Source organism: Oncorhynchus tshawytscha, linkage group LG03 (genome assembly GCF_018296145.1).
Source record: "Oncorhynchus tshawytscha isolate Ot180627B linkage group LG03, Otsh_v2.0, whole genome shotgun sequence".
NCBI classification, from domain to species: Eukaryota; Metazoa; Chordata; class Actinopteri; order Salmoniformes; family Salmonidae; genus Oncorhynchus; species Oncorhynchus tshawytscha.
This window is the reverse complement of record NC_056431.1, coordinates 15,976,335-15,988,659: the sequence shown is the minus strand read 5'-3', so window position 1 is coordinate 15,988,659 and position 12,325 is coordinate 15,976,335. Positions and strand designations below refer to the sequence as shown.

The 12,325-nt window shown below is 42.5% G+C and overlaps 1 protein-coding gene across 2 annotated transcripts in view; it reads left to right on the top strand.

Annotated features, from left to right (window-relative positions):
* Window positions 1-12,325, top strand: part of si:dkey-12j5.1 (probable assembly chaperone of rpl4) — a 33,066-nt gene that overhangs the window by 19,650 nt on the left and 1,091 nt on the right. Inside the window, exon 11 of one of the 2 annotated variants that reach the window (XM_024393761.2) lies at window positions 6,290-6,511. In XM_024393761.2, the coding sequence (XP_024249529.1) occupies window positions 6,290-6,466 (177 nt within the window). In that variant the 3' untranslated portion in view covers window positions 6,467-6,511. Of the gene's footprint in view, window positions 1-6,289; window positions 7,184-12,325 lie in introns of those variants that run through there. The other variant, XM_042310645.1, reaches the window with a different exon arrangement.

The window sequence follows — 12,325 nt, the reverse complement described above, 5'->3', positions numbered from 1 at the left end:
AATTTCACTTACAGTTAGATATATCACAATTCCAGTGGGTCAGAAGTTTACATACACTAAGTTGACTGTGCCTTTAAACAGCTTGGAAAATTCCAGAAAATGATGTCATGGCGTTAGAAGCTTCTGATAGGCCAATTGACATAATTTGAGTCAATTGGAGGTGTACCTGTGGATGTATTACAAGGCCTACCTTCAAACTCAGTGCCTCTTTGCTTGACATCATGGGAAAATAAATAAAAAATCAGCCAAGACCTCAGAAAACAAATTGTAGACCTCCACAAGTCTGGTTCATCCTTGGCAGCAATTTCCAAATGCCTGAAGGTACCACGCTCATCTGTACAAACAATAGTACGCATGTATAAACACCATGGGACCACACAGCCGTCATACCGCTCAGGAATGAGATGCGTTGTCTCCTAGAAATGAACGTACTTTGGTGCGAAAAGTGCAAATCACTGCCAGAACAACAGCAAAGGACCTTGTGAAGATGCTGGAGGAAACAGGTACAAAAGTATCTTTATCCACAGTAAAATGAGTCCTATATTGACAAATCCTGAAAGGCCCTCCACAAGGAAGAAGCCACTGCTCCAAAACCGCCATTTGCAACGGTACATGGGGACAAAGATTGTACTTTTTGGAGAAATGTCTTCTGGTCTGGTGAAACAAAAATGTAACTGTTTGGACATAATGACCATTGTTATGTTTGGAGGGAAAAGGCTGGAGGCTTGCAAGCCGAAGAACACCATCCCAACCGTGAAGCACTGGGGTGGCAGCCCCATGTTGTGGGGGTGCTTTGCTGCAGGACGAACTGGTGCACTTCACAAAATAGATGGCATTATGAGGTAAGGAAATTGTGGATATATTGAAGCAACATCTCAAGACATCAGTCAGGAAGTTAAAGCTTGGTCGCAAATGGGTCTTCCAAATGGACAATGACTCCAAGCATTCTTCAAAAGTTGTGGCAAAATGGCTTAAGGACAACAAAGTCAAGGTATTGGAGTGGCCATCACAAAGCCCTGACCTCAATCCTATAGAAAATTTGTGGGCAGAACTGAAAAAGCATGTGCGAGCAAGGAGGCCTACAAACCTGACTCAGGAGCTTTTTGCAGCTCTTCTCTTATTGAATTATACGCCGACATTGTCCTTTTTGCCTCAGTAGACCAACGTGAACTTTTTTTCTGCCAGTGTTCCCAAAAGCATTTGGCAATTGCTGTGTATTTGGCGCCTGTACAGTTAGGCCCTGAAGCTTAGGCTTACGCACTGACTTCAGATATACAAATAATTAAACAAAAACCCCAATGTAACCTATAGTTATGAATTGCACAAGAATTATACATTTATATGATTTTTCTCTTTATTCAACCCGCCCGCCTGCCACCCACCAGCCCTTAATCCACAAAATATTTCATGACCATAAACCTGCCCACCACGCGGATATAACTATGGGGACTGTGGGTTAGCGTCAACCCGCGCGTTGCTAGTGTGTGTGTGTGTGTGTGTGTGTGTGTGAGAGTCTTCCCTCATAACAGGCCAGTGTTTGTGAGCGTGCTAATTATTAAAGTGTTCAGTCTCCGAGTTAGTCAGAAAACCTGAAAATGTTAATGAGGCCTAGTTCACACTGGCTTGTTTAGACACAAGTCCACTTCTAGCATACTTAATTATGTTGATAGCACTCTTTGTGTGAGTGTGCATATTTAATTACATTTTTGCATGTCTGTGCCTGTGTATGTGTCTGTGCACATTTGATTATGTTTGTTAGAAATATCTCCATTATTCATTTCCCCTCTGATGAATGTGCTTCGCCACATTACTTCTAAAGAGACAGACCCTGTTTCTCTTCGGCTCTCATGGAAGTTTACAAGGGGGTTGGATGATAGTTGACCTTGACACCCCACCAATCTTCCCTCAACCCCTCTTAGAGGAGAGAAGAGGAGCTGTAAACTCATAGCCCCTTATAAAGCCACAAATGGCTGTATGCAATTTGTATGTTTGTCACAGGACACGGGCATGAACGCCATGCATACTGTACACATACACACACACACACACACACAGGTAGTGGTGTGAACAGTACATGTCTTTGGCAATTTATCTCTCTCTAGGGGAGTCGTACACACATGCGTGCACACACAAGGGTTTCTGTTAGCTGACAATAGCTAGCTTTTGGAGTAAAATATATATATTTTTCAGGCTTTAAATAAATCTGTCCAGCGAAGAAAAAGAATCCCATGGCAAAATATAGCTTTTTGGAAGTACCAGTTGTTGTAAACATTTGACCACTCATGCTTAATGGTCTATAAGTTCATTTGCATAATTTAGGGGAATTAAATTGGTGCGCGTGTACGTACGTTAGTCGCCATGTTTATCACATGCTCACAGCATACAGACACAGAACCTATTAGAGGAAAATCTGTCAGACAGCATGAGAGCTGCTGCTACAGGTTCTCAAATAGCTCATTAGTTGCTGCTGGAGTTGAACGTGCTTTTATACGCCCAATCATTCTAAAACTATTCTAAAACTACGATTTAAAAAGAGCTAGGCCTACTATTTTTATTTCTCAACTGGTAGGCCTAATTGATGCACGCTTCCCATTCGCCATTCAAGTGCATGTAGGCAACTTTAGGCAGGGTTCAGGGCGTCGCCCATCACTTTGCAATAAGCTGGAAGCCAGTATGCATTTTGAAACCTGAGCATTTTACTTCATATGATGAGACGTGTCTTACCTTGCTTCAAAGTCAAATCCGACCATAGAACTGGGGAGGTAATTATTTATTTCTTTGTCCAGTAGCCAAAGGCACAATCACAGTCATATTAGCAACCCATACTAGTCATATTAGCAACCTATGCTAGTTGTTGCATCTTTAAATCTTCCCTCTTTCTAAATTTCGACAGATTCTTACCTTGTCAGCTCAGGGATTCAATCTTGCAACTTTACGGTTAACTAGTCCAACGCTCTAACCACCTACCTCGGGAGCCTGCCTGTCATGCGAATGCAGTAAGTAGCTAGCTAGCATTAAACTTATAAAAAACAATCAATCATAATCACTAGTTATAAACTACACATGGTTGATGATATTACTAGTTTATTTAACATGTCCTGCATTGCATATAGTCGATGCGGTGCACATTCCTCGAAAAAGGATTGTCGTTGCTCCAACGTGTACCTAACCATAAACATCAATACCTTTCTTAAAATCAATACACAGAAGTATATCTTTTTAAACCTGCATATTTAGCTAAAAGAAAGGTTAGCAGGCAATATTAACCAGGTGAAATTGTGTCACTTCTCTTGCGTTCATTGCACGCAGAGTCAGGGTATATGCAACAGTTTGGGCCGCATGGCTCATTGCGAACTAATTTGCCAGAATTGTACATAATTATGACCTAACATTGAAGGTTGTGGAATGTAACAGCAATATTTAGACTTAGGGATGCCATCCGTTAGATAAAATACGTAACGGTTCCGTATTTCACTGAAAGAATGAACGTTTTATTTTCGAAATGATCCGGATTCGACCATATTAATGACCTACTCTGTGTGTTATAATTAAGTCTATGATTTGATAGAGCAGTCTGACTGAGCGATGGTAGGCACCAGCAGGCTCGTAAGCATTCATTCAAACAGCACTTTCGTGCAGCACTTTCAATGCTTCAAGCATTGTGCTGTTTATGCCTGTTTAAGCCTATCAACTCCCGAGATTAAGCTGGTGTAACTGATGTGAAATGGCTAGCTAGTTAGCGGGGTGCGCGCTAATAGCATTTCAAACGTCACTCGCTCTGAGACTTGGAGTAGTTGTTCCCCTTGCTCTGCAAGGGCCCTGGATTTTTTGGAGCGATGGGTAACGCTGCTTCGAGGGTGGCTGTTGTCGATGTGCACCTGGTTCGAACCCAAGTAGGAGCGAGGAGAGGGATGGAAGCTATACTGTTACACTGTCAATACTAAAGTGCCTATAAGAACATCCAATAGTCAAAAGTTTATGAAATACAAATCGTATAGAGAGAAATGGTCCTATAATAACTACAACCTAAAACTTCTGGGAATATGGGAATATTGAAGACTCATGTTAAAAGGAACCACCAGCTTTCATATGTTCTCATGTTCTCTGAGCAAGGAACTTAAACGTTAGCTTTCTTACATGGCACATATTGCACTTTTACTTTCTTCTCCAACACTTTGTTTTTGCATTTTTTAAACCAAATTGAACATGTTTCATTATTTATTTGAGGCTAAATTGATTTTATTGATGTATTATATTAATTAAGTTAAAATAACTGTTTATTCAGTATTGTTGTAATTGTCATTATTACAAATAAATAAATAAAAATCTATCATTCTAAGCACCGTGGGTGGACGACCTAATCCGGTTACGCACCCAATGCATATAGGTCCGGTAAATCTCTCAAATGTCCGTGAAGTTAAAATTCCTAACAAAACTTCACTCACTCTTTTCAACCACAGCATTAAGATTACATCACACACACACCCTCCAAGCCATTCATACCCTAAGGGATCGCCTCTAGCTCATCAAAGAGTAAAACGCTTGACCTCCACTTGCTCCTTCCCACACACACTCATTTATACACACACACATACACTCTTTTACTCCACGCACACAATGCTGCTGCTTTTTGTGATGTTTTTACTGTTGATTTCAGCTCCTCTGCTGTTAACCATCCCTCAGCCTCTACTCCACCTCTCACATCATTCCCTACCCTGCTCTCCTCGTCTCCTGAGAGTGGGTGTGGGTGTGTTTCTAGGTTGGAGTTTGAGCAGTGATCTGTCCCACAGACAGGAAGGTCACTTGTGGAGCAGAGAGAGAAGGGGGGGTTGGAGAAGGTGAAGAAAGAGGGATGAATTAAGTTGTGTGGGTCAGGAGGAAAAGGTGAAGCATAGAGGGAGTGGAGACACAGCAGGAGAGATTTATGGGAAGTTTGAGAGGAGCTGAGATAGGAAAGGGGGATTGTGATTTAGAGGGAGGTGAGGAGAAAGTCCTTGATCTCTATTAGTCACCCAAAGAAAGAAAGTAAGTATGTCATTCATTTTGCCTCAAGGGCACATCGACTCTCGCTTTCACAATTTCTGCTTCGCTTTTTATATGAGATATGTGCCATATGCCGTATGTACACTTAATCAACCTGGAGAGAAAGAGGAAGGAGAGAGGATTGAGTTAGTTAGTTAGTTAGGGTTAATATCCCTCCTCTCTCTTCACAGGTCAACACCCTCATCCCCTGTCACAACGGCTTAGGAAAGACGTGTCATTGTGTGTGTGTGTGGGTGGGGGGGGCAGTGGCCAGATGTGCCTCAGAGACTCCAGACTTTGAGGGAAAGCTTAAGCTTATTCACAGAGAAAGACACAAACAGTCTCACACATACACACCACACAGAGCAGCCAACCTGTGAAAGAAGGGAGGAAAACTTGCATTACTCTGAATGAGAAATGTGTTTAATTGATTGTGTGGCTTTGCTGAGCTCAGCACTCTTCTCTAATGTATAACACTGTTTATTTAACTAACTGCTATCGCAATGAAAAATGATACTCTCCTGGCAGATGCGTTCCTCTTTCTGTATGAATATTCCATAAACGTCACAGCTTAAGTTGAATAAGTACATTTTATCGATATGCCATGATACTCAAGTGATCAACTTAAAAATGAAGGACATCAACTGTATCCAAATGAGCTCCTAGGGGGCCAAGCGTCTTCAGTCAGGGCCTACTGCTTGGTGACTGTTCCTGGGACAACACCAACGCATGCACGTACACGCACACAAACTATTTTGGCCGGGTTACACTGGCAGTGTGAATGAAGGTGATCTGTTCCTTCTGCCGTTTGTACTTTGTGTGCGTGTGCACCTGCATGCATGCCTGGATGAGACAGAATAATGCAGTTCAGCCCAGATTCTCAGACCTGCTTATCTCCCTCACTAGAGGAGAAGTTGTTTCGAGCAAAAGGAACGTGTGTGTGCTCGTGCGTGTGCTGATTGCTGTGGTGGTGGGTTCCGTTCTGTTATCAGTCCAGTGCTTCCACTCAGGCAGAGAGTTTTATACACGGAAATCTACTGGTCCCGTCTACAGGGGGACCAGCTTTTGTAATGGTCCCGCTTCACAGTACATTTCACTGAGATAACAACAGCAATACTGTGTATGTGAAAGACTGCAGAGAAAAATCCTATACGCTTTCCTTGTTCTGCTGAGCCCAATACCCAAGGAAGGAGGCATTTTTCACCTTAAGTCCTGGTGGAAACGTGCATGTATGTAACAAACTGTGTGTCTCTCTCTCTCTCTCCAGCTGTATGTGAAGTTGCACTGTGACGACGGACCCATACTGGAGCACATGGAGCAGCTGCTGGTGGAACTGGGGGGTGAGACAGAGGGGGAGGAGGAGGAGACAGACCCTGCCCTGGATGAAGACTTTGAGCCCAGCAGTGACGATGAGGAGGAGGAAGAGGACGCCATGGAACATTGACCACACCCCTCTCTCTCTACCAGTGATCTAGTGGTAAAACAGTGGGTTAGTACACGCTGAGACGTTCGCGGTGAATAAAGTAACACTCTGTTTCCAATGTCTTTTTCTGCGATAGGTGGGGAAATAAAAAAGTATGTAAACAGCGTTTAGACTGCATACCACTCTACTTTTATAGTGCACTATTAACTCGGACATTAAATAAAGGTAAAGTTTATAAAAATGTAGTTTATAAAGACCTCTTACCTATCTCTGTACACCTCACAAACTAGACCCAGATGCAACACTTTGTTGGAAAGCAGCAGAGTTGTGAGTGTGACAGTCGATGGGCCCTTGAGTTTTCTCTGAATCTTTCTCACTCGCTAGATATTGTCTGTATCGTGTTCTCAGAAGTGCCTTTCTGCTGTTCAACCCTGAGTTTCCCAGAATCATATGACCTCTCTCTCTGTCATATTAGTGCTGAATTGTTTTCCATATTAGAAAGGAGTGATTGACATGTCGACTCGAGCTTTGTTTCCATTGTCCTGGAAATAACCAGATAAAAAAAGAACTTGAATACTGTTTTGAGAGAAAAAGACAAAGAACAATCTGCTTCTTTTTAAAAATGTGTGTTGTAATAATGAGGTGAATGTTTGCTTCCCTTCATGACCCAGGCTCACTTTAGAAAGAGATTCCAATATGAATGTGACCTGCTAAAATAAAGAACTAATACAGAACAGATTCTGTAGTGTTGTAGAGTTCATGAGAGGAGTGAGCATTAAGAGATGGATGAAGTTTCAATGTCACATGCACAAGTACAGTGAAATGCCTTTCTCGCAAGCTCTAACCCCAACAATGCAGTAATCAATAGCAATGTAATACTCACAATAACAAGGTAGAACAAAAACACACAAGATATAACAATAAAGAAAACGATCGAGTCAGCACACTATATACAGTTCCAGTACCATATTTGCATGTTAAGGGATATTGGATCGATAGAGGTAGATACTGTATGGATTAGGGGTAAGCTGACTTGGCATCAGGATATATTATAAACAGTAGCAGCAGCGTATATGATGATTGAATGTGAGTGGGTGTGTGTAGTCAGTATAAATGTATGTGTGTGTGTGCGCAAATTGTGGAGTGAGTGTTTGTACTGTATGTGTTGGAGTGTAAGTGTGTAGGGCCATTGTGTGTGTGTGCATAGATAAGAATAAAATACAAGGGTCAAATAGTCCATGTAGCCATTTTATTAGCTAACCAAAGAGAGAGGTGAGAGGAGTGACAGATGAAGAGAGTGAGGGTTGAGAGATGGGTGTTGTACACACACACAACTCTCAAACACAATGTTTCTCTCTCAAGGACCTTTAAGGCTTTCTAGAAGCAGAATATAGGAAGAACGGGTTGAGACAGGTGAGTGTTATTCAGTTGTCCCCATAGGAGAACACTTTTTGGTTCCAGGTAATTCATCTTCACAGAACATGCAACTTCTGTAAATCAGCCAATAAAAAGTCATTTTCAAACGTTTGCCAAAATGAAATTAATGGGAAAACACCATTCTAAACAGTGCAAATGATGCGTGTGGTTCCATATCAAATAAAAGTTTATTTGTTGCCATATGCAGATTAGCAGATGTTAAAACATGTAGAGCGAAATTCGTATGTTTTTAGCACCATAAGTGCAGTAAATGTCTAACAGTACAATACTAAAGCACATAAACAAGAAACAAAAAATTAAGAAAGCTGACCTGGCTGGCAATATCAGAATGAGAAATGTCAGAGTCCACAATATAAATACTTGGTGTGTATAGACAGCATGGACAATATATAAGTAGGAAACGGTATGTACAGCAGTAGCTATACAGGATGAACTATGTCAAGAATACAGTATGTGTACTGTAAATGTAAAGTGAGTATTCAATTAACTTAGTCTCTCACGTGACAGAAATGAAAATCTCCGTTAGAAACAGAATGAGTGTGAATCTAAAGATATAACAACTAGACAGGCTTGCTAACATGACTAGGATTGTGCCTTTGGCTTCTGGACAACAAAAGAAAGTTGATATGTAAACCAATAGACCAGGAAAGAAATGCCAGTTTCAATGGCTTATGAAGAAGTCTTTATAACATAATTGTCTCTGTGTTTCTATGGTCAGATTTTTCCTAGGCTACCTTGAAGCAAGGTAAGACATACCTCCATAATATGAAGTAAAACATTCAGGTTTCAAACCGCTTGAGGATAGGGGAGACGCTAGCGTCTGGGGGAAATGCGGAGCGCCAGATTCAAATAAAATGCTATAAAATTCAAACTTTCATTAAATCACACATGTAAGATACTCAATTAAAGCTACACTCGTGAATCCAGCTAACATGTCAGATTTTAAAAATGCTTTTCAGCAAAAGCATAAGAAGCTATTATCTGATAACCATCTGCACCAGCAGTAAACAAAGGAGCTAGCATAGCAGGCGCTACACAAAACACTGAAATAAAATATAAAACATGCATTACCTCTTGACAAGCTTCTTTTGTTGGCACTCCAATATGTCCCATAAACATCACAATTGGTCCTTTTGTTCGATTAATTCCGTCCATATATATCGAAAATGTCCATTTATAAAGCGCGTTTGATCCAGAAAAAAACAGCTTACAAAAACGCAGCGTCACTACAAAATATTTCAAAAGTTGCCTATAAACTTTGCCAAAATATTTCAAACTACTTTTGTAATACAACGTTAGGTATTTTTAAACGTTAATAATTGATCAAATTGTAGACGGGGCAATCTGTATTCAATACAGGAAAGAAAAGAAACCAGCACTGCTTTTCACATCTTGCTCAACTCACAAAAGTGCCCCCAGTTCCGAGTTGGCCTACTTCTTCATAGCACAAAGGAGTAACCTCAACCATATTCCAAAGACTGGCAACATCCAGGGGAAGTGGTAGGAACTGAAAATAGGTTCCTATTAAATATCCAATGGCAAAGACAATATAGGGAACAGAGGGAGGGAGGGGGGTTGAGCGTGATTGAGGTGCACCCATGACCAGCTCGGAAACCAGATTGCATAGCGGAGAAGGTACGATGTGATTCAAAATGGTCTAATCTGTTTGTTAACTTGGCTTTCGAAGACCTTAGAGATGCAGGGTAGGATAGATATAGGTCTGTAGCAGTTTGGGTCTAGAGTGTCTCCCCCTTTTGAAGAGGGGGATGACCGCGGCAGCTTTCCAATCTTTGGGAATCTCAGATGATACGAAAGAGGTTGAACAGGCTAGTAATAGGGGTTTCAACAATTTCGGCAGATAATTTTAGAAAGAGAGGGTCCAGATTGTCTAGCCCGGCTGATTTTGTAGGGGTCCAGATTTTGAAGCTCTTTCAGAACATCAGCTATCTGGATATGGGTGAAGGAGAATTGGTGGGGGCTTGGGCGGGTTGCTGTGGGGGGTGCCGGGCAGTTGACCGGGGTAGGGGTAGCCAGGTGGAAAGCATGGCCAGCCATAGAAAAATGCTTATTGAAATTCTCAATTATTGTGGATTTGTCGGTTGTAACAGTGTTTCCAAGCCTCAGAGCAGTGGGTAGCTGGGATGAGGGGATCTTATTCTCCATGGACTTTACAGTGTCCCAAAACTTTTTTGAGTTTGTACTGCAGGATGCAAATTTCTGTTTAAAAAAGCTAGCCTTAGCTTTCCTAACTGCCTGTGCATATTGGTTCCTAACTTCCCTGAAAAGTTGCATATCACGGGGGCTATTCGATGCTAATGCAGAACGCCACAGGATGTTTTTGTGATGGTCAAGGGCAGACCGGTCTAGAGTGAACCAAGGGCTGTATCTACTACATTTTTTGAATGGGGCAAACCTATTTAAGATGCAGAGGAAGGCACTTTTAAAGAATAACCAGGCATCCTCTACTGTCGGGATGAGGTCAATGTCATTCCAGGATACCCCGGCCAGGTCGATTAGAAAGGCCTGCTCGCAGGAGTGTTTTAGGGAGCGTTTGACAGTGATGAGGGGTGGCTGTTTGCTCGCAGACCCATTACGAATGCAGGCAATGAGGCAGTGATCGCTGAGATCTTGGTTGAAAACAGCAGAGGTGTATTTGGAGGGTGAGTTAGTTAGGATGATATCTATGAGGGTGCCCGTGTTTACGGATTTGGGGTTATATCTGGTAGTTTCATTGATAGGTTCTGTGAGATTGAGGGCATCAAGCTTAGATTGTAGGATGGCAGGGGTGTTAAGCATGTACCAGTTTAGGTCACCTAGCAGCACGAGGTCTGAAGATAGATGGGGGGCAATCAAATCACATATGGTGTTGAGGGCACAGCTGGGGGCAGAGGGTGGTCTATAGCAAGCGGCAATGGTGAGAGACTTGTTTCTGGAAAAGTACATTTTTAGAAGTAGAAGCGTCATTGTTTGGGTACAGACCTGGATAGTAAGACCGAACTCTGCAGGTTATATTTGCAGTAAATTGCAACACCACCCCCTTTGGCAGTTCTATCTTGTCGGAAAATGTTATAGTTAGGAATGGAAATTTCAAGGTTTTTGGTGGTCTTCCTAAGCCAGGATTCAGACACGGCTAAGGTATGTGTGCTAGGGCAGTGAATAAAACAAACTTAGGGAGGAGGCTTCTAATGTTAACATGCATGAAACCAAGGCTTTTATGGTTGCAGAAGTCAACAACTGAGAGAGCCTGGGGGATGGCAGTGGAGGTAGACACTGCAGGGCCTGGATTAACCTCTACATCACCAGAGGAACAGAGGAGGATAAGGGTACGGCTAAAGGCTAACAGAACTGGACGCCTAGTATGTTCAGAACAGAGAGTAAAAGGAGCAGATTTCTGGGCACGGTATAACCGTGGGGGTAAACCTGTGCATATAGTGATAATGAAAGAGATATTGTCTCTAGAAATAGCATTTAAACCAGGTGATGTCACAGCATGTGTGGGAGGTGGAACTAAATTGTTAGCCGAGGTGTGTTGAGCAGTGCTAGAGGCTCTACAGTGAAATAAAACAATAGTTACAAACCAGAACAGCAATCGACACGGCATGGTGACATTAGGGAAAGGCATGCGTAGCCGGGTGATCATACAAGTCCAGTGCGTGGCTTCAGGCAGCTAGCAGGCTAACAGAAATGCCTTAAAGGGATGACGTGATGGAGGGAAGTCTATTGTGGCCCCCTCGTGCAGTTACATCAGCGGACGGATCAGCAGGGCTCCTTGTGGTAAACCAGGCCAATTGGCAAAATATGTATAGTGGCCGAAGAAATATGTCCGAAGGGCCTCTTAAACCAGCAGTCCAATGTGCTTTAGATAGCGAGCAGGCTGCAGATTAGCGGCTGTGCGTTCAGGGGTCGTTAGCTGCTATAATTCCAGGTGGGATTTAAAAAAATAAATAATAATCATTATAAATATGTGAAAATTAAATTTAAAAAATAGGTTCGGAGCTTGTGGTAGGAATCCGGAGATATCGAGAAGAATAAGTCCGACTAGCTCTGGTTTTAGTCGCGCTGTACAGACTGGCGAGAGTTGTCCGGGATAAAGGTAGCTGATGACCGCTAGCAAAGGATAGCTGACTGCTAGCTAGTGGCTTCGGAACGTATTCGATGGGCCTCGTAAGCCAACAGTCCGTTGTGCTCTAGACAGCTAGCATTCAGGGGACTGCGAAGGTCGGAAGGTGAGAAGGTTCAGAGCTTGCGATAGGAATCTGGGGATATGGAGAGAGAAATAGGTCCGGCATGCTCTGGTTGAATCGCGTTGTACAAACTGGCGGGAGCTTTCCGAGCTAGAGGTTAGCTGATGACCGTTAGCTGGCTAGTTTATGTTGGAGAGATTCCAGTAATAGAGGCAAAGAAAAATACGTTAGAGAAAAAGCAGGACCACACCACATTGGG